General features: G+C 43.7%; 3 protein-coding genes across 4 annotated transcripts; 1 reads left to right on the top strand and 2 right to left on the bottom strand.

Annotated features, from left to right (window-relative positions):
* Window positions 1-388: 388 nt before the first annotated feature.
* On the top strand, window positions 389-23,233 carry LOC6583848 (ceramide synthase). 2 transcript variants are annotated; one of them, XM_015161372.3, is made up of 5 exons: window positions 389-454; window positions 2,112-2,771; window positions 21,807-22,269; window positions 22,331-22,660; window positions 22,775-23,233. In XM_015161372.3, exons 2-5 carry the CDS (start codon window positions 2,335-2,337, stop codon window positions 22,961-22,963), a joined length of 1,419 nt encoding a protein of 472 aa, XP_015016858.1. In that variant the 5' UTR covers window positions 389-454; window positions 2,112-2,334; the 3' UTR covers window positions 22,964-23,233. The 2 variants fall into 2 exon arrangements, with proteins under 2 accessions (XP_015016858.1, XP_002009510.1); XM_002009474.4 differs by lacking the exon at window positions 389-454 and adding an exon at window positions 600-688.
* Window positions 9,163-12,360, bottom strand: LOC6583850 (J domain-containing protein DDB_G0295729). The gene has a single exon (XM_002009476.4). The coding sequence runs from the start codon at window positions 11,989-11,991 to the stop codon at window positions 9,244-9,246; it is 2,748 nt and encodes a 915-aa protein (XP_002009512.3). The 5' UTR covers window positions 11,992-12,360; the 3' UTR covers window positions 9,163-9,243.
* Window positions 13,596-15,012, bottom strand: LOC6583849. The gene has a single exon (XM_002009475.4). It carries the CDS (start codon window positions 14,833-14,835, stop codon window positions 13,876-13,878), a length of 960 nt encoding a protein of 319 aa, XP_002009511.1. The 5' UTR covers window positions 14,836-15,012; the 3' UTR covers window positions 13,596-13,875.

Genomic DNA, 23,233 nt, shown 5'->3' with positions numbered 1-23,233 from the left:
TCAGTTAATTTGATATCCAAGAAATGTTAAGGGAAACATGTTTAAGGTACTCGAATTAGTTAGATAGTATTAGCACACATATAAGTTCGATAAATGGTAATGTTTATTTAATAAATCAAGATCTTAGCAGGAAACAGAAAACGTTTAATTTTGTTCTTGGTTATGTTGAGTTATTTTTAGAAAATATCGATTTTTTGAATGCTCTTGAATTTAAAGAGCACAAGAATTATATATTATTTATTATATTAAATAAGACATTCTGAATATTATTTTAATTTAAATGCATTTAATCAATTATAATTTGTTGTTAGATTATTCGATGTTTAAGTATCGCAAATAGCGATATATCGCTGTTATGGTACCTATGAAATATAACAGACAACTGTGCCGAATAACAGCCAGTCATAACATTGCTGACAACTGTCACTCTGCTGTTATTGTTCAATCTAACTGGGTCAGTTTAACGTCGCTGCTGTTTGTATTTTTCTAAATTTATGTATTTTTTTCCAAACATATATTATTCGAGCGTACAAATAAAAGTGTTTATGTTTGAAATCTTGAAATAATATTGTCACTGTAAACAGTGTATGTGAAGCGTATTTTGAAAATACAGTACGAACTGCAAGTGAATTTGCCGCTGACGCCTTTGCCGGCAAATGCACCACACTCAAAACGCGCGTGTGTGTGGGTATGTTTGTGTGAATGTGTGTGTGTAGCAGTAGCAACGTGCGCAAGATTAGATCACTCTTGTTGCAAGTCTCGCTGTTGTTATTGTTATTGTTGTTTGAATGCGAGACATGAGTTCAATTAGCTATGACAATTGGAGATTCTTTGAATTGCATAATCAATGAATGCTTTGGTCATTGCGTGTGCGTGTGAAATGCGTCTGCAGCAGCTTCGACGGCTGCGGCTGCTGTTGACTGCGCGCGCGTCATCTCTGCGTGTTTGTTTGTGTGTGTGTGTGTGTGCGAGAGCAAATGCGTGTGTGTGTTTATGTGGGCGTCTCTCGTTGAGTGAACGAAAGTGACACAAAAACTTATAAATAAGTGCTCCAAGTATATTTATTGCTTAAAAACGAAAAAGAGTCGATCAATCGCATGAATTTGTAATTGTTGCTGTTGTTCTCATTGTTGTTATTTATTTATTTTTTGTTTGTGCGCGCGCGCAACTCGAGTCAATTATTGTTGGTCAACAATGTGCGGGCCAAGCAATTTGTTGCCGTTTTATATATGAGTATGTGTGCGTACGTGTGTGTGTGTGCTAATTGTTTATTTGGGCAATGCAAAGCGCTTGACCTACATTTTGATACCATTGCTATCAAATTCTTGCCATGCATGCGCAAGACAGAGAGAAAAGCAGCAAGAGAGAGAATTACTTTTGTTTTTATGTGCGCTCACTCGCACACATGCATGCGCACAGCATGCAGTGTATTGCATTGTATTTGTATTGTATTTTTGCATACAATGACAAATGTCAATTAGCATTTGAATTTTGTACTTTGTGGAGAGAATCAATGCCTATGTTACTTAACATCCACAGAGAGAAAGAGAGCATAACAGTGCACGTTAACAGTTTGTTGACAGCATGCGCGCGCTCTTCATGATAAAAATGTCATGCATGTGAAAAATGTGATAAATCCAAAAAAAAAAAAAAAAAAAAAAGCAAGTGGCAATAAACTAATAAACCCAAAGTGCTAAATAAGATTGTAAAATTGTAAGACAGAGAGAGAGAGAGTAAGAGAAATACATAGGGAGAGAATACATGTATATATAAATAATTATATATTTATGCTCAGCATTGGCAAATGTATTTGTAAATTGTACATAAAAAATATGAAAAGCAGCAGCAACAAGCTAGGGTCGCCGCTGATAGTGATAATTGCTTGATAATGAGCATATGGATGAGTTCCGCTTTGTTGCTTGATAAGCAGACGCGACCAGACAACGGGACAGTGCACCGTACGCTGCACGTTACACGCTCCACACGTTCCACACTCGCAAACAGACACACACATACGATCCACACAATTATATTGTATATAGTATATAGAGTATTTGTTGGTCAATCAGCGTCTCTGACTAGCGTAATCTTCTTGTCTGCTCCAACTATAGCTGCAAAAATGAAATTGTGTAACATCTAAAGGCGAAACGCAAACGAAATCCCGAATCAATTTGACAGAGCATCCACCGTCCAGGCAACAGGTTGTGAACCACACACCCACCCACACACACACACACACACACGGGTACACTCTAAGCTACTTCTGGAACACAACCAAGCGGAGCAGCAGCAGCAGAAGGAGCAGCAGCAGCAGCGAAAGCAGCGGCAGCTACAATGCACCAGCGTCGCAACAGCCTGTGCCAGCCGCTGCTCAGCAACGGCGGCTGCAAGGATGCAGCTCCAGCTTCGGCGTCAGTTCCGGCGGCAGCAGAGGTTTCTGCTGCCACTCCAGCAACAGCATCCGCTGAATCCGTGGATGTGGCCGCCGCAGTGGGTGCCTCAGCGCCGATGCCACTGCGATGCGGCTGCTACTTCTCGCTGGCCTGTTCCATTGGCTCGATGAGCCTTGCCTGCGGCAGCCTGTGGCAAATCCCGAACACCACCGACCGGATCACGCTACAGCGTGGCCTCTTCCTCACCTCGCTCGGTTTCATCTACTTCATCTCGCTGACCGACTTCTGCAACAAGTATCTGCTGGAGACAAAGCGTGGACAGCAATTCCGCAACAAATATCGCCTAATGATATCCGATGTCCTCGAAATAACCAACAAGTAAGTCCAGCTATACACATATATACTTCAAAATTTCTAAACTATATTTGAACTATATTGTATTCATATATATATATATATATATATATATATATTTCATATATACAGGACAATAGTATTGCTGATTGCAATAATAAATAACCAAAGACCATTCATAAATTTATTAATGACTTTTGAGGAAACCTTGAATAGAAATCTAATTAACCCTAGTCGAATTTCATATATATATATTATTAATTACTATAGGGTTTTCAACAAATTGAATGAATTAGAAAAGTTGATGTGTTTTAGTCGTTCGTAAAAATAGTAGTAGTACAAATAGGGGGGAAAAAAACTAATCTGATTCTGACAATATATGAACATGTTTTTTGTTCTAATACTAAATTGTGAATCGATTATATTTTATTACGGTTCGGCATGTGTGGGGCGTAAAATCGATGAGGTAATGGATCCGCAGCCCTCCTAACATCGTCCCATGGGGTGTATATACATATATATGTATATATGTACATAAGTATATTCATTCAATGAAACAAAAATCTCAATTTACTTTCGCTACCTTCTCGTGTTCTTTATTACTAGACAAATAGTTAATGAACTGGATTGGCGATTATTATTATTAATATTATTTAAAGAAAGACATCAGTTTTGATTGAGAATTATATATGTATGTGCGAGTTACAGTGCACGCTGCCTATAACGCACACTGAGACTTTACAACTGAAGAAAATGGAACGTTTTCTGTTCTTCCTTAAAAAAAAAAATATTCTTTTCCACTATTGAGCTTTATTATGTCATAATTCTGATATCTTCTTCATTCTGATATCTTAACATATATATATCTTTATATATATCTTTATTTTGTATTTGTCTTGATATCTTTATATCTTCCTTGGCCCGTGGGTCAAAGTCAAAGTTTTCAATTGAACTTGACCTCAATTCTGGCGTTCAATCCCAATTGAAATTGTTTGCATGTGCTTTTTTTTTTTTTGGTTGTGTGCAAATTCATTCAGATGAAACAGCAACGGGTCATGGTCAGAAAAAAACAAACAGTGAGGAACAAAGAGTGAGGCGCAGAAGAGGAATAGAGAGTGAGAAAGAGAATAAGGAGAGCAATGTTGAGTTAGAGTCAATAGTCCTTGGCCTTCATTGAACTAACCTAAGTCAGAGAGTAATTATATATGTGATATATAAATGGGAAATATATATAGTATATATTTTATTTATCTATTGTATTACATTTATTCTATCTGTTTATATATAAATACCCACATACATAGCTTGACTATGTCCAAAAGGAACTCAATCTCTAAGCACAGCTTTACTTACTAACTATATATATATGTATATATGTATATATATATGTATGTATATATATATATATACATATGTTTTATTAAACAATGACAATGATGCTTCTCTATTATAGCACTTAGCCTTTATTTGAGATTTCCGTTTTAGGAAAACATTAAATGGAACCTCAGTTAGGAAAAATAGCATTCGCAAAAGTTTTGCAATCCTCTAAAAATCTCCAAAAACAATCGCAATTCTTTTGTGACTTTACAGCTTTTGATTGCCAATTAAAGCTCTGAGTATTTTAATTAAACTCAACTCGATTATTCACTTTATTTATTTTTATTTTCTTTTTTGAAATCTTACTCGTCTCTCGTCATATATTCAAATGTTGTTTCATGACTTTCAATTGAAAGCTAATTATGTACAGTGCGGCGCATTTGAATAGGTTGGACTTTGATAGGTTTTGTTGGTTAAAAAAAGTTATATCTCATCAACGAATACCCCGATTTACATGAAATAAATTTTGTTTCATAAAACAAGTCACCAAGAGTTTTCTATTAATTTTTTTATTTTTTATTTGACTACCTGGGATTTTTCTACATGGGATTTTTCTTGGTTTCACCTGCCGAGTAGCGAAAAGTGGTTTCAGTTCGTAGAATACAGCGCTGCTTTGATCTTGTTATTGCATATTTGTTCCGCCTTTCATATTTCTTCAATTATTTTCGTCATTACGAAAGAAATGCATTAAAATATTTAGACTGTAGCCAATCCTGTTATTGGGTTCTTCTTGGTATTTTTGCTCCAATTTGAATATAGCTTTGTATTTTGCCGTTTTAAAACTCGCTAAATCGATTTTCACGAGTTACCTTTATAATATAATTGTAATTTATAATTATAATAAACTTATAATAATAACAGTAATTGGTTAAAATAAAAAATGAATGTTCTTGAGAAGCTCAATGTTATTCAAGTAAACAAAAAAAAAAAAAAAAAAAAAATAGCAAAAACAAATGACATATTTTTGATAAACTAAAAGAATTAAATTATACGTAATATAATATTCAATGAAAGATTATGGAGCTGAAACTTTTCTTCCTCGTAATGTATATATAAAACAAAATTTCTTTCACTCATTTTGTAATTATCAAAAAAGTCCAACTTGTTACTAACATGCTCAATTTCGGTTTGTTCTTGTTGTTCATTGTTTAAGAAGAAGAACAAGAAATGGAGAACAAATAAACATTTCAATGAAGAGAAACAGCAGCTAGGAATGTGGTGAACAAAAATAGAAACAATCAAATTCATCGAATTCGCATTGCCATCGTCAATTGGCGCGTCCATTCAAACTGGTTCCGCTGCACCCCGCCCACAGCCTCCCCCGCCCCGTTCGCTGCTCTCGACTGTCGTTGAGAGTGTTAATTAAACTGTGTGTAGAATTGTTTAGCTTATTTTGAATGGACTCAGTGCATGCGTCTCTCTCACACCAGCCACCCTCCCTCTCTCTCTCTCTCTCTCTCTCTCTCTATCCCTCACTCTCTGCGTCTCTATCTGTAGAGTCAAGCTCGAGTTGCCCCCCAGCGATTACATCGTGCACGTTTGACGGTCACAGTTGCTTGGGTATGGGCCAAGGGGGGGTGTGTGGGAGGTGGTGTGAGGGGTGCATTCGGAGGTGGGATCAACAAAATAAAATGTGTTATAAAAACGGCGACTCATGTGACTGCATCACAAAATTGAGCAGAGTGCGGTCGACTAATAAATGAGATGGTATTGAAATTGTTATACGGTCACAGCCAATTACTGTTATACAATATAAATTATAACAGTATGACACTTAGTGAAAAAAATAAATTGAAACTCAACAGCTGACAGCTGCTTCTGTGACGTTTTTACACTGTTATACATGTTATACTGCTTTCCGAATTGTTATACAGTCAGTCTAAAGCAGGTCAGCTGCTCTATAGCTCCTATAGTTCAACTAAAAGTGTTTTTCTTATAAGTGTTATACTATCTGATAACCTTTACATCGTTCGCTAGTGTTATAAAAATGTTATACTAATCTATATACCTGCTATAAGGTTTATCTAAAACTTGTTCTTTGTATACAAAATTAAGATATACAACTGTAATTGCACTATTGCTAAAACTGTTATATTCAAATACCCAACTATTGTATTTAACCTTTGTTGACTTCAATGTGTGCAAAGTGTCATACCGATCGATCGATCGATCGATCAATGACGTTAGACTAATAACTGTATTGCCCACTTAGCAATCAATTTTAATATCTATCAGAAGAGCTTACCCCTGCACAAGTATAACACTTGTAGGTGTGCGAGTATCTATCTGTGTGTGTGTGTGTGTGTGTGTACACGTTCTCAGATAAGCTTCTCACTGTGGTCGACTGCTAAAAAAAAGTCTGCCCACTCAATTATATATATATATATATATATATTCGTATGTATAACACACTGAAACTATTATATGCGAAATTGTGAGGCGCATATTCTACTCGCAGACCTAATGAATCGTTTGTGTGGGTGTGTGTATGCATGTGTATGTATGTGTGTGGGTGTGTGCTTAGTTCTATTGACTAACAACTCGAATGGAACTGAGGGCAATTTATGAAAAGCTCGCAGCGCACAATTTGCACCTCGTACCTTGACCAGCCTTGACTTTTCTCATAAATCTAAATTAGACATAGTTATAACATTTTATTACTACTATTATACTATTATTTGTTGTCGCTTTTCCTATATATCATCAAAGATATATGTACAGAATATATACACATGCAAGGCCAGACTGAAAAGCCTAGGAACGACCCAGTAACCGATATCATTATTTATCACAATTGCCTTTGATTGGTATAGATGTTAAATGCGAACTATTTGGCCCGTTCGCTATATGCGTAGATCGGGCATTGAACATATTGACACCTTAGCGCCTTATTCATTAGCAATTCGCCATGGGCAATGGTCAATGCCCATTTTAATAAATAGAACGAATGCCCATCTATTCGTTTCGATACGCTCCAATTTTCGTTTGGGGGTGCGACGCGACTTTCAAGGCTGAATGCACAGTAAGCACGAAAAAAGCACAAATAAGAAAAAAAAAACAAGGTTCCAAAACATTCTCGAAATATAGCGAGGAGTGCCATAGACAGACAATCTGATAAGCTAGACACAAGGCAGGGGTACCAGCCTGAACCTGTGTAACATTCTCTACCCAAAATGGTTCAAGGCACAGAGGAGTGTTTTATTTGGGACTGAATGACTAATAGTTGCCCTATAATGAGTCTGCATTCACTGTATAAATATCTATAGGAACCTAGACATATATACTGCTAGTATATACGAGAAAAACTGCTTATTGTTGTTTATTCTTATCTAGCAAGTACGTTCCTTATATACCTAACAATCTAGTTGAACATGTGAATCATATAGTCAGCTCTTGCTTCTGCTTGATTTATATAGGTGAATATTCTATTAATCTACCCCATTCTCTATATAGCTGAATATTCTCTTCTACTGACAATTTTTCCTAGTTAGGATAATCGTTAAACGCATACCTTATTTTAATACCTATTTAAATTTCTATTGCAAATGCCTTCATCAAATAAAATACCTATAAATTCCCTTTAATTAATAGGCATTAGGCTCTAGGCATTTCAGGTTTAGTTAACGTCATTAATTGGACTGCTTCAATTAGTACAGTTTCACAGTAATTCACTTAATAGCTAAATAATTGCTTGACTTCATCAAATGGCACTTAATTCCGCCACAGATTTGATCGGGTCCAAATTGGTTCTAATTATTCAGTTCCGCTTTGGTTCCCCTAAGCCTTAACTGATTCGAAATAAGCTCTTTTATTAGGGAGGATTAGTCATAATTGTAGGATTCGGAATTTGGCTTCGTAGCTTATCTGTTATAAAAGTGTGTGTAGACAAACAGACTGTTATACACGCTAATAAGTACTCATAATATTTGCTCTTATATAGGTACTCTCCATTTAGTTACACCGAATAACAAATGAGGTGCACATTCTGTTATACACTAAACTTGTCTATCCAACAAGTTGTGCTGTTATACTGTTATTATATACAATCTATTCGCATTCCCGCACTATTATACTCATTCTGCTTACGTATACATTCCATTGTATACATTGCTATTTCCATTGTTATCTATTACTTCGGTCATATCTAGCAACTGTTATACATACTGATATACATATTAGGTGCATTTAATCATGCTGTTATACTATATATGTGAATCTAATATTCACCGTATTATATTGAAGTTATTCATAACTAACTACTGTTATACAAACTGGTATACATGATGATATGTCAATTTACACCAACTGCTATACACATTCCCTACACTTATCGATACACACAGTTGAGCTGTTATATTAGTCATCATCTATTCAAATCGATCAACTGTTATACACATTGATATACATCATTCATAGCATTTTTTTATGTTTGGGCATCAGCTATTGGTAGTGCGTTGTACTCTGTACGTAACCTAATTCTGTTCTACAGTCTATTATCTGCCATTCAATCAATGCCACCCACTGTTATACACGCCGAGTTGCTAGTACCTACGCTAACAGTTTCAGTTAGCACTCTCCCACCACCATTCACTATCACTGTTCTACACGCGTACGTGTCCACACCCATTGACGCATACTGTTATATAAAAGCCACTCAACTCCGGCCGGCCCTTGACGGGCCCGTACGGCTCGCCTTTTGGGCTGACCTTGCCCTTAGACTGACTAGCCCTGACCTTTTGGGCAACGAGCACATTTGCGGCTAATGAAGTCATCCATCGCAGCGTTGGGTTTCCGACTCGTATTAAATATCATAATCCCGCATTTCGTGGAAATGAAAAATGCAACTGAAAATGAAATCATTTAATGGATTTTAATCGAAGCTGAATTGTGAAAATTTAACTTTGGGTTGGGGGCATACGATTCCAAAATGTATTTTTTTTTTTGGAATTGCATTGCCTCTATATATTTATGTATGTATGTGTGTGTGTTGGAATGTATCTATGGGTATGTGTGTATGTGTGTATTCGTTATGCTCATATACAAATATATATATATATATATATATATCTATTTTGGTATTTATCTCTATCTATATATACACATATGTGCTGAGCAACAATTATTTGCGATTCTTCCTCTTGCCACGCGTCTTGCACTTTCGCCGCTTCTTGGCCAGGGACTCATTTCCAATGCTCTCGGATTGACTGATGCAACTGATGCCGCCGCTGACGCTGTCGCTGATCTCGTTCTTATTGCTGTTGGTTTTGCTGATGCTGTTGTTGTTATCAATGCTGTTGGTGTTGTTGTTGGTGTTGTTATTGCTGCTATTGTTGCTGCTATTGTTGTTGTTGTTCTTGTCGTCGTCCAGCTGAAAGGTAACGGTCTTAGGAGAACTAACAATAGGCTCAATATCCTCATAGGTAATCGCAGCTATAACCGCCTTCTCATCCACCTCTACCCGTGCACCCTTAACAGCAACCTCATCTTCACTTTCACTTTCAGCAACGTCAGCTGCTGCTGCTGTCCTCGATGTTGTTGGCCTTGTTGCTTTTGCTGTTGCTGTTGCTGTTGCTGTTGTTGTTGCTTTTGTTTTTGCTTTTGCTGACGGTGTTTGATTAGCCCTTGGGGACGGTTCCACAGAGCCAGCGCACATGCGTATGGGTGCATGATAGCAGATATGGGCGCCGACAACACTGCTGAGTCGCGTCGCATTCGGCTGGAAATCAATTAGCATGGGGCGTGGCTGCACCTGTTTTTTACCGTGGGCCAGCAATTGCTTTTTCTGCGCCTCGATCAGCTGCCGCTGCTCCTCAATCAGTTTCTGTTGCTGCTTGAGCATTTCAATTTGTTTGGCCTTCTGCTCGGCGGCCTCGGCTTGTCGCAGCTCGGACTTTTCGAGCATCAGTTGCTGCTGCTGCTGCTTCAGGCGCTGCTCGTTGGCCAGCAGCGATTGCTGCTGCTGCAGCACAATTCGGCGGCCCAGCTGATCGGGCATCGGATGCTTCTTCAGCTGGTTTATGAGCGGCAAATACTTGACATCCACCACAATTGGCGGCGGCATATCAAAGGCGGACTCCTGCTCGGTTTCGCCATCATCGATGTCGTTATCGCTGCTAATCTTGGGCATCGATGGCTCTTGGTCTGGCTGCGACTCCTGCTCGAGCTGTTGATCCGACTCGGTTTCCAGCTCTGTTTCCTGATCCAGTTCCGTTCCCAGCTGCTGGCTCTGCCCCGACTCCTGCTCCTGCTCCTCCGTTTTGTCCAGCAACTCGCTTTTGCTCTCGCTCAGCCCCTTCTTGCTGCTGCTGCTGCGACGCGAATGTCGCGCTCCTGCACCCTGATTCGCCTGATTCAACCGCCGCACCATCGGACGGTACAGATAGCGTATGGGCAGCGGCTTCTTGCCGCGCGCCAGAGGCTTCGACACAAAATGCTGATAGCTTATGTCGATGCCATCCTCAATGGTCTTGGGCACCTTGTGCTGCTCCACTCGCACGATTTTCGGCGCACACCCTCTGCTGGCCGGCGCCGCTGTTGCTCCTGCTTTCCTTCGATGCTCCTCCTGCTGCTCCCTTGCTGGCCTTGCAGTCGCCAGCTGCTGTGGCTGCTGCTGTTGCTGTTGCCGGATTTGCAGCCGATTGCTCATGTAGTGGGGCGAGCTGGGTCTCAGTGAGGCAGCTGCTGCGGCTGCTGTTGCGGCTGCTGCTTTTGCTGCTTTCGCCGCTGCTGCTGCTTTGGCAGCTTTTGCTGCTGCCTTAGCGGCTGATGTCCTGATTGGTGCGCGCGTTGGCGTGCGCGTTTGCACCTCGGGCATTATTTTGATGACCGTCGACGTTAGCTTAAGGCTCTTGCTGTTGCATTTAAAGGTGCGGGGCGTGTCGTAGGTCTCGCTGTTCGACCAGTTGTCGCTGCTGCTGTTGCTGTTGCTGCTACTGCTGCTACTGCTGCTGCTGGTGCTGCTGGTGCTGCTGCTGCTGCTGGCCACGCCCATAGTCGTTTGATAGTCAGAGTGGCTGGAGGTGCTCTGGCGTTGGGCCAACGCTGGCGCTGCAGAGCACTGACTGTTGTCGATGGACGCCATCGGCTCAGCGATCTCCGCTGTGTGTTGCTGCTCCTGCTTCTGCTGCGGCACCTGCTCCGGCTGCTTGGAACTACTTATGCAGGTCGTATTTTGATCCTGCGCCTGATTCACCTCCGAGGAGGACTCGCTGCACTGGCGAAAATTGCTCTGAGGCATCAGCAGCCATTTCGTCTTTGCCGGCTCAGCGCGCATTCGCAGCGTCCGACGTCCGCGCGGCGCATGCCTCCGACAGGTGCAGACGTGGCCGTTGCCGTTGCCGTTGCTGCTTCCTGCTGACTTGTAGTCCGAGTCGGTATTGGTGTCGTCAGCTCCTCCCGCATTGCTGCGATTGTAACTGCGATGGTTGAGTGTAGCTGTGGCATTTGCTTTTTTGGGCGCCACCTCCTGCTGCTGTTGCTGCTTTTGCTTCTGCTGCTGTTGCTGCTGTTGCTGTTGCTGCTGCTGCTGCTGCTGCGGTCCGATCTTGTACGGGCGTTTGCTGTTCGCGCTGACATTGTTCGCTGCCCTGTTCAGGCTGCCAACGACTTTGCTCGTTATTAGCGCTGTGCGTCGCGCAAACTGCTCCGCGGTGAGCGAGATAGCCGGCGCCTTGGAGTGGGTGGTGCGTCGTTTGGCACTTTTCGATTTGGGATCTCTCGATATTGGCTGTCGCATGGTCGCCCCGTACCGTGCGCTGGAGAGCAGGCCACCGGCGCCCTCGCCAGCGCCCAGGGCCATGGAGCCATAGAAGGCGTTGGAGCCAACGCCTCCGACTCCCGCAATGAATTTCGACCTTTCTAAAGACATTCGCTTGTTAGCTGAATTAAATTAAATTTGAATACGAAATCTTTTGTATTCGGCCCTCGATTAGATTCTAAACGATTATCTTCTATATACATATATATATAAATATTTATGCATAAATATAAGTATATATATATATATATACAAATTTCTTTCTTTTTTCTTATTTGTTTCTTCTTTCTTCTTGAGGAATGGGCGCTCTTCTTGTAAAATTTTTAATTTGAACCAAAGATTATCTGTATTATTATATTTTTTTGGTGTTGTTTTCTTTTCTGATATTTCTGAATTATTTTTTTTTATAGTTTTGAATTTAGCATATTTCCGAAAGCCTGAATCAAATAGTTTGTCATTTCTAATGAGGGACTAAGTATACTGGTTTGAAGTGTAACAGCTGCCTACCTATCTAAAAAATCTGTCTGCTCTACAAACCGCTCGGCGCTGTGCCTTAAAGGTATAGAAATAGATAATGTGGCATTACAAATTACCTATTTTACTTGAATTTCATATTCTCAGTTGTTCTTCTATTATGCCTAGTAATGCTAAATTCGCAAATCTTAATTTCCAATACCTATTATTCATTACCCATCCATTATTCAAAGACTTAAATGTTACCACTATAACAGTGAGCGTAAATTGCATGTTAGCTGAAATTTCCCTACTACTAATGGTTTATTCCTCATGCAAATGCTGAAATTTCCCCACAAATGCATTTACATTTACTTAATGCCTATAATTTGCTTGCTGAAATTTCCCTACTATTTTTTGCAATCCTTTGATCGTGGTGGCATTTGTTATCTGGCAACCACTGTTAATAGTTACTCTTAGTGTTAACTAACAGTGCTGTTAGAGTGGCTTCAGACTTTCGGCTTGTGCTCTGTTATTCCATTTGAATATTGGCCGGCAGAGCTTTGCAAAAGCTTTAAAGCTGTAGAAATCAAGTGAGTAAATATTTTAGTAAATATTTCGTCAATCCTGCAGCCTTTTGGCATCAACAATGGATAAAATGTTAGAATGCAATTTTAAAGTGCAAAGTACACTAAGATTTTGGCAAATGTTATAAAACTCTTAGTTGTATTATAGCTGCAGCAGTCTCAAAAAATCACGTCAATTTCATTTTCATATGCGTGTGACTATGTTTGTTAACTTAAGGCATAAAAATAACGCAATTCGAACTCAAACACCTGCAAAAATCTTCTCAGAAGCTAACAATGACAAATTTTATCTACTAAAGATAAGTTGTGGATTTCTGGCAGACAAATAATACTTTCAAATACCCGTTGTCTTTGTAAATTGACGACTTGATCACGGAAGTAACAGCTATCGTTTATTTTCAAAATCGTAGTCTAGCTGTTCATTAACTGAAAGTTCTTACCTAAAGATACCTAGACAATATTTAAATTGCTTCGTTTGCTTAATCGTGGGCACACATGTAAAACGTTTAATAACATTCCATCTTCTGTTACCCAATTAACATATACATATATGTAAATTTTGTACAGTATGACGACCTTGAGTACTCTGATAAATTTCCACTTGTATTAATTAAAATAAACTGTTAACATAAATATGCACATATTTGAAAAGCTATAATGAAAAACTCAGTTTAATTTGGATTTCGTACGGACTATTTATATATTTAAAGGTAGCTTTTGTGGGCCAATTTCACAGAAATTTTACTTGATTAATTTTACAGTTTTGGCGTTTTTCGATGCTAAACAACAACAAAATTAGAGAAAGATGAGAGATGATGATATAGATATAGATAGATATATATATATATATATGTATGTGTGTGGGTTGAGTACTACAGTAGTCGGCTTCTTTCTCTGTTCTGTTCTGTGCAACAGATTCAAATGTTGCCAAATTATGAATTCGTATCATTGAATGTTACATCTTGAGAGCGCTTTGGCGATTCCGTTTGCTAGGGCGCTTGCTAATCGTACTAGAGTAACGCTTCGATCCTGAAGCGCGATGGATGGTGCTACGTGGCGGTGTGACGTCAGAGACATTGTCGGCGGGTTTTCGTTCACAAAACTGTCGATTCAATACGGATTGTCGGGCAATGTTCATCTCTTCAGTCTGCGCATCAGTGCCGGACATTTTCAATTTGCGGCGACGCTTCTTGCGATTCTGCGCAACCATACGCTTATCGACCGTGCTAACCTTATTGTATAGCTGACATATAGACTGGCACTGCCGACCAGTGTAGAGGCGACGCGAGAGCTGTTCCTGATGGCGTATACCGCAAACGAGCTTATTCAAGTCAATTGTCTGGAGTGTCTGGAGCAGCAGATCCAGATGCACCGGGCAAAATGCATGCTCGTTGAGTTGCCGGAGCAGACGCATCAGATACTTACGCTGATCGGAGGTAAGCACTTCCCTTAGAAACATCAGCCGGACTATCTTGTTTATGTTATCCGCGTCCAGCGGATCGATGGGTTGGCCACACCGATCGTACATGCTATCGTAGATCTCCAAATCGTTAAGTTCCGTATATGGCGCTTTGACATGCTCCATCACATCCCAGACACGATCGCGCGGAAAGCGCTGCAGTGGCTGCACTTGCTGATAGGCCAATTTGAAAAGCAGCGATACCATATACTGTACGGAGCATTTGAATAGGCAGCTAAGTGCCTCAATAATGTGACGATTGCGCCGGCAAATGCAATCGCAATCGGAGGTATACCCATCGTCCTCATCTGTGGAATTCTTTTTGCAGTTCCTGCAATCGTGCTCTTCGCAATGCTGGAACCATTTATAGTTGTCCACGGGTCGCAATTTCTCCAGTGGGGGTCGACAGCAGCCGGTGCGCAAGGTACAACAGCGGACACGGCATGGAGCGCACATGTTCAATAATTTGTTGTTGCCGAACGAAGATCTAGTTTTTTTTTTCGCTCTTTTTTTTTTTTTTTTTTTTTTTTGCCAAATATTAGAGTCAAAAGGCTACATGATCACGCATACGACTTGCACCCAACGTCCCTAGTTCTCAAAAAGACACCCAAATCTGGAGTCGACTGTGCTTGAAGTTAGCTAAACTCGAATCCAAAGCAAAGGCAACTCTGATGTTTTCATAAATGATTTTTAACTTGATGTTTGTTTAATCATTTGGACTTATAGTTTATCCTAATGGTAGTAGACGGAGTAATAGAGGTAGAGTAGGTAGAGAAAGATAGAGGAAGTTGAGACAGCGAGAGAGAGAGGGTAGACAGAGAGGGAGAGGGAGAGACAGATGCCAGACAGGCATAGGCAGAGAGGGAGCGATTGGGCAAACAGAGAGAAAGATAGAGAGTGAGAGAAAATATGCAGAGAGGGAGAACGTGTATGTAGAGAAAGAAAATAGAAAGAGAGAAAAGGAGTATCCCATATTCTACTCCCGTGTACAGAGAGAGACAGAGAGCAAGTAAGAAAGGGAGGTTAACTATATGGAGAGCAAGTACGAGATAGAGAGAGAGGGAAAGAGTATACAGACCGAGGAGGGAGATGGAATAAGAGACGGAAGATAAGAAATGGAAAGAGAAAACTAGATTTAATATTAAGGTATATATAAAACAAATAATATGACTAGTACCAATATAACCCATTAAAAGTATTGTTAAAGAGCTCAGAGAAATCACGTGAGGAAGGTAGAGAGGCAGATAGATAAATAAGACGAGACTGACGCTGAAAATGAGAATTGGGAAAGTCCATGGTAGAGTCGTTCTTTTTGCCATAAATGAGGGTGGTGCCTTTGCCAGATTGTGAACTTAAGCCCTAAGCACTTTGACTTTTAAACAAGTTTCGAATGACTTTTGATAACGTCAAAATTGAATTCTATTTAAGTTTCGGCATTTCCAAATTAGCAGTGAGTGCTAACCAAAATCGTCGAGCGCCCTCAGCATTGAGGGTTCCCTACTATGCAATAGTCAGCTGGCGGTTGCGACTAGCCTGGACAGCAGCTAAAGCGATTGGAGCGCGAAAAGTAACCAAAGCGACAGCAATACTAAAGAGATGACACTGTCCACAGCAGTGGAAGCCATTGGGAACTGGGATCGAGATCGTGCTAAAGATAGCAGCGCAATGGGCTGCCAGGAGCGATTCATGGCGAACGAAATGCAAAACTTTCCGCCATGCGAGTCGAGCGTCGCAAAGCGGCATTTTGCCTTTTGTCTCTGCAAGAAGCACGCCCAGCGACGTCGACGAACGCCCGGGCAGCGGATGTTTGAGCAGCTGTTGGTCAACGATGGGAAGCCGGAGCGCCTATTGGTGCCCGATTTGGCCACGGACTGGTTTCGTAAGCAGAAGGTCTTCCTCGACAAGGTCACGTCGAAGGAGCTGCTGCAAATGCAGTTGACCAAGCAACTGGAAGACTTACCCAGCCAATTCAAGCCTTCGGTATGCGACTGCAAGAGATGCGGCTGCAACGAGCCGAAGGTGCAGGAAAGCATTCAGTACTTGGACTATTGCCAGGAGCTGCGTCGACGTCGCGAGCATCTGCAGCGTCAGCGCCATCATAGGCGTCAGGGCGAGCTTATGTGCGACTGCCACAATCCGCCCGCGTGGCCGTATGCTAAGCGCCAGCGCGTTAGCCAGAGTGACCAGCCCTTGGACAATGAGCAGGCTAAGCCCAAGCCTGAGTCAGAGCTAGACCTAGAGCTAGAGCCTAAACCAGAGCCAGAGCCAGAGCCGGAGGAGTCGAGCAAGGCAAATAAGATAACCGTATGTCCGACACATGTTGCGGGCTGCATGCCGGACACGTCGGCGGAGAGGACTCGCTTTACGGGCGGACTCTCGGTGCGATCGAAGGGCAAGATCTGCCACATGTATCCGCAACGGACGTGCTGCTGCCTGCGAGCGAGACGGCGGAAGTCATGCGGCTGCATCTTTCAGGCGGATGGCCAGCCCATGGGCGATGAATGCATTGCAGCGTGTCGCCGCTTTGAGTCGCCGCTGCCACGCCTACGCAAGAAGTACAGCTTGCGCGAGGTGCCGCAGCGGCGACTGAGTCCGGCGTGCTTTCGCCGCATCTCACCGGAATTCTATGGCCTGCTCAAGAGCTACGAGGACGGCATGAGCAAACGATATCCGCTCTACGGCGTGCCCCTGCGCTGCTGGTGCAAAACTACGCCGTGCTGCGGCTGCGAGCAGCCGGCGACTGATGCGTGCGAGCAACCCTGCCTGGGCGACCAAGGACTGGAGGCTTGCGTCGGCTATCCGGCCAAGAAGGACCGACCCACGAACGATAGCAAAGATACCGAGTCCTCAGATCCGATTGAAGAGCTGCCTCCCAACTGCATGGTTGCACCAGTTTGCGATGACGACACTTGCAAAGTGTACAAGTGTCCCGGCCTTGTATGCACCAGTGCGAAATGCCAGAAGAATGCCTGTGACGAGAATTGCGAGAGCAAAGAGCAACAGTCCAAAGCTGAGCTCGACAGCAATCAGAACGACCAAACGAGCTGTCCGGCGTGCAGCCAAGAGAAAAACGAGGGACAAACTGGAGAATCGCACAATGACACAAAGGACTCGAGCGTACCGAACACAGCGCTCCTCTCGGAGGCTATGCTCAATGCTCGCTCTTTGGTGTCCAGTCAGTCGACAACTGTTGGAGTCAGCAAGGCCGGGCCGGACACTGTGCAACGTTGTTGCTATCCCAAGCAGTGGTTCTTCAAAAATAAGATCGTGAAAGATACGAGCTCCTGCATGGGGGAGGAGCCAGAGCTTAAGGCAAAGCGAAAGGGCATACTCGGCAGCGTGGCGGGTCTTTGCAAGCGGGTCATAATGCCGGGCCGCTATTTGCTCTACAGTCTCAGCACAATGAATCGCCAGCACGTGACGTATGACGATCTGTCACTGAAAAAGCCAAAGTCGTCAAAGGAGCCGCCAAAGGAAATAGTGGATAAAGCAAAGAGTGCATCGTTCTTTTCCAGCAAATCGAAGTCTAGCAACTGGACTCCAAGCCAATCACAGGGCACGCTGTGGCACTCGTCGGCCAGCTGTTCGATCGTGCAGAACAAATGCAACTACCTGAAGCGCAAGCCCATTGCAGGACAATTCGGAAAAATTGGCTCTAAATGGATGTCAGCCAATAAGATCAATCTCACGCCGTCTTTTTTGCCGCATAGACAAAAATTTATGATGGTCCAAGGCGAACGGCCAGAATGGATGACTCAATCGACAACAGATATCGATGAAACGGCAATGGAAACTCGAACTCCAGATCCCACACAGGAGCAGCCGAGAAACGCTCAGCTGGTGGAGGCTTCCAACGAGGAGTCAACGGGACAACCAGAGGCAGTTAACCATAATGCGGTATTCGTCAGTAAGATGTCCAGGACAAATGAAAAACACTCGACGAGCCAAGCTGCGCGAGCCAGCTACGTTCCCAAGACAGACTATTCGCAGCTAATGCATCTTGTGGCACGCAAACGACCCAAGACGGCACACCACAAACGCTGCGCGGTTTCGTTTGCGGAGAAGCAACGGGTTAATGGCAGACAACCGACAAATCTGATGCAACGCCAACAGACACGCAGCAGCAAGGAGCAGCATGAGTCAAGACCAGAGAGACGTCGCAGTGCCAGTCCCGTGCCAAACAAGAAACAACGTACAATTAATCAAGGTGACACGCCCATGCAAATAGCCGAGCCGGTCTACTCCAAGAGTCTGTCATCAGTCCAGCATAGGACGAATTTGCAGGCGCCGAGCTCAGCTTGGCTCTCGGCTTATTGGGATGACAGCATTTCGCTCAAGGATCAGTTCATGTCATGCGAGAGCCAGGAGTCCAAGAATAGAGCGCCCGCTCACAGGCAAGCCATAGATATCCCAGACCCTCAGCCAGCTGATTTAAATGATCACCGGCCAGCCGATAGGGCCCTACAGGACAAGGAGTACGAACCCCACGGACAACAGTATTCGAGCTATACGGCTCGCATGACGAGACTGTACAATGCAAACACTTCCCATGGCATTGGTATGCAGGTGACAAATATGAGCGAGAAATGCCCACGAAACGTATTTGATTCTGAAGAGGTCTACAGTGATCAAAACTTGGTTGAACAACCGCAGCAGCATCGGACTAATGGACCGAGTGTGAATAGCGCTGCCCGGAATGCACATAATGTGTTGGATTTCAAGTCAAATATATCGAATGAAACATCCATGGACACGGTAGAGCATAATGCGGAGCGTGTGGCCAATATAACACACTATGTGCAGGGGCCATCGCAAGGTGATCTCAAAATGAATAGCATTCCGAGTGCACAACAGACGGAGTCCCATGGCGTTACCAATCTCATATTTTCTAAGAGGGCGCCCAACAATAAAAAAATAATAAATCTTCGCGATATGGTGCTGAAGCTGCCCAAGGTAAAGGTCAAATATCCGCATTGCAAGGCGCATTCTCTGTTGTCCACACGTCGTCCGCCTCCACCTCCTAGTCCGCCTCAGCACTTTCGGGTGAGTCAAGTGAAGATGCTGGACGATGAGCAATGGAGGCAACTCCTTGAGCAGGCGAATCTGAATTACATCAATCAGCAGAATTCCACGCGAATGGGTCGAAAATACGGTAGTGGCAGATACTACAAAAACGATAACGATATCGATAACAATAACGGAAATAACGAAAACGAAAACGAAAACTACAATAATGGACACATGAGAAACTGTCGCTCACGTTCCGGCTGCGACGTTCAGTTCCAGGATAATGACTCGCCATCGAATCCAACACAGCAAATGTCCAAGACGCTCTTCAATAATCCCACAACATTGGGATTTATCGGACGTCAAGCCCCATTGCCCAGGCCACGCACGTATGCAAGCAGTTCCTATGCGCAGCGGGCTAAAAAGATCTATACCGCACCTAGTGGCTTCAGGTCCAGCGTGACTACTGATTCCAAAATGGATTCCAGCTCTCAAAAAATCAAACGATTCTCCAGTTCTGAGGATGTTCGGCAACAGACGGTACAGGCGGAAGATCAAAGCGATGAGAGATTAAAGCGCCCGCCAGTGGAGCGCTATCCAAAGAAACCGGCGGCTATGCGGCCGCCCTCGATCTTGACCAGTGAGTTCCTGGGACGCAACCCCAGTGATGTGATAAACGCAGAATACGGCAACAGGGCAATTGTGAGGATGTCTGCCAACAATACGATCGATTGCAGAGACGTGGAGTATGTGCATACGGCGGGTAGGCGCAAAAGCGACATGCTGCCCGCCTTTAGCGAGTCCTTTGGCTACCCGGAGCCAAGTAGACGCCACTCTCAGAGCTCCATTGATTATGCGTTGCCCAGTATCAGGCAGGCTGGCCTGCCACAGCCGAGCTCCATACTGAAGTCCGCGTCGAGGCCGCTGAGCAACATGCTGAAGCAGGTGGCCGATATACGGCATGTGAATTTCATGTCAACCAACATGTCGGACCTTATTGTCCCTTCGCGTGAACATCGGCAGGCCGTCTATGCCGAGGGGGAGGGAACTACCTCCTTCAGCATGCACTCCGGTAAACATCGACCCGCGATAGTGCGCGCCCAATCCGTATACAAGAGCGTGCCGCATAAGTTTAGTTTTATGCAGCCGAAAAAATCGAAGAGCATAGAATCGCCGCTGGCTGAGCAAGAGAAGATGCCATCGCTCTTTGCAATACCTACATTGCCATTTACGCAGGAGACGGCGCATATTGGCAACTCGAAGGTTTACCACCAGAGCTCCACCGGTCACAAACGATTGTCGACACGCACGAAGACGACACCAAAGCAGCGAAAGTTGGAGGAGAGCCGTTTGCCCACTAACTCGCAGCTGTTGACGAAGCGGGGAGACATTCCAAAGATGAAAAGAGTAGCCAAGGATCGTCCAATGCCACGGAGTGTATCCCTATTCTCCGACTTGGATTTCAACACATATTATACGCCCGCACGTCACATTACCAACATAAAGAATACGGATCTTCCCGGCACCACCACCACCGATATGTCGCTCACGCTAACCACTGTGCTGGATCAGATTAAGCATAAGTGCCGCGGCTGCAGCACCAACAGTTGTCCACCCACAGCCGAATGCCGTTTGCCCCCACCATCGTCGTCCGACGATGATGAGGATAGTGAACCGGATTATAAGAGACTGTCATATCCTTGCTCTCCGCACAAAGTGATGGGCAACACTCAGGACTTGGGCGAAGACAATTATCCGAGACGTCGCTGCTGCCTGCGCCGGCTGCCCGAAGAGCCGATTGTCATTGCGCCCACCTCCGCCGGTCTGCGTATGCAGCAGCTCAGACAGAAATGTCTGCCCACGCTCTTTTACGGCCGGAGGTGCTGAGAGCCAAGTCGTCCAGCTGGAGTACACCGCAACGCTTCGCACCCATTAAGTTATATACGCTCGATGTGTCTAAAGCTAGTGTGAACAATATTGATCCGTCTTCTTTCATTTTTTCTTTTTTTTTTTTGTGAGAAAGGGTATTGAATAAAAAAAAGTTACAAAAAGAAGCCCTCTTTAAAATTGTATTTGAGTAACTCCTTATGCCTCCCAAATACTCTTCATATTTACCTCTGGTTTATTGCTCTTTCCTGCCTGTTTGCTGAATCTCTGTGTTGGTGTTAATCGAGTCGTTGTGAAATATTGTATGCAATTATAATCAACGTGAATTTAAACTTCATTTACTTCGTTTGGCACCTCTAAATATTCCTCGATCAGGATTTTCCTACTAAAAGTCCTTGACTGTTGTTACTGCCTGAGCTAACAGCCTGGTTGCAGTTCCCTGTAAACTAACAGCTCTCTGTTAACTCGGAGTTTGTTTCGTTTCCAACCATTTCGATCTCTTTTAACGGATTTTCCTTCTTTGTTCCTTACAGAATCGTCTCGGCCATCCAGGCCTCGTTCTCCTTTCTGGTGGGCCTGATCGTCTGCAAGTCAACGTGCAGCAAGTCGTTTGTGTATGCCTCGCACTTTCTAATGGAGGCATACGGCTGGTTCGGCACCGCCTATTTCATGTACGACATTTGGTCCATGTACAAGGTGCACACCCAGAAGATTGCCGACAAGCTGCACTTGCTGCGCCTGACCAAGTCCCAGCCCTTTACCAACGGCCATGCCCGCAAGTATTACGACAAGGCCGGCGTTGGTGGAGGCGACCGCGGCGGTGGCAACAACAACGGCAGCACGCCGAGCACTCCGCACGAGATATGCGACTATGATGGCGCCTGTGTCCAGATACCCAAGGATGGCCGCTGGGACTTCTTGAAGTATGTGCTGACGCATCCGGTTATGATGATACATCACGTCTTCATTGGCACCTTCGGACTGCTGGTCGTAACGGTGAGCATCGAATGGAATTATATACATATAAACATGCCGTAATACTGTTCCTTGCTTTCAGTATATACGCGGAGGCGGACATTGCATCTATAGCTACATGTTCATGATGGAGTTCTCTACGCCGTTTGTCTCGCTGCGCAGCATTTTGAGCACGATGGGCCTGAAGGACTCGCGTGTGTATATTGTCAATGGACTCCTGATGCTGGTCACGTTCTTTGTCTGCCGCGTATGCATGTGGCCATATGTCATGTGGCGCTATAGCCTGGCCATTGATGCCGCCTCCATGTGGTCGGCCATGTGCGGATTGCCGCGTGGCTGCCTGATCAGCATTGCCATATTGTTCTTGCCGCAGCTCTACTGGTTCTATCTAATGCTTATGGGTGCACTTAAGGTATGTACTTATCCTCCTCTCTCTCTCTCTCCTCTATCTCTATCTCTGTCTCTCGTTTTGTTCTGAGAGAGATAGATAATGTTGGCTCTCATTTATTTTCATGTGTTTTCACAGGTTTTTCTGCCTAAGCGACGGAAGCAGCCATCGGCTCTTGGCACTCAGCCGCAGGCGAATGCCCTGACAGACACGCCCACTTCCACGCCTACGTCCACACCCACGCCTCCAGCTTCACCGAAGCCCACGGCCACGTCCACGCCCTTACCCACGCTAGCCGCCCTCACCAGCAATGGCAAGCAGAAGTAGTGCGAATTGTTAAAGTTGACGAGATGCAATTGAGGAGGGAAGTCCGGCCCCAACTGCATAGCTATTAATACATTCAACTAATGTATTTTAACACTTTTTTTTTGTTTTGTTTTCGCAACACCATTTGCACACGCCTTGCTTTTGTTTATTAACTATTTAACAAGAGGAATCGCAGCAGTTAATTTAACACGATGATTTGAGTAAAGCTTTTCGGACAGAGCTTTTCGTTAGTTTTAGAAAAACAACAGACAGCCTGATCCCAGCCAGAGA

The sequence above is a fragment of the Drosophila mojavensis genome, unplaced genomic scaffold (genome assembly GCF_018153725.1).
Source record: "Drosophila mojavensis isolate 15081-1352.22 unplaced genomic scaffold, ASM1815372v1 contig_136, whole genome shotgun sequence".
NCBI lineage: Eukaryota > Metazoa > Arthropoda > Insecta > Diptera > Drosophilidae > Drosophila > Drosophila mojavensis.
This window is presented reverse-complemented; position numbering and strand designations above follow the sequence as displayed.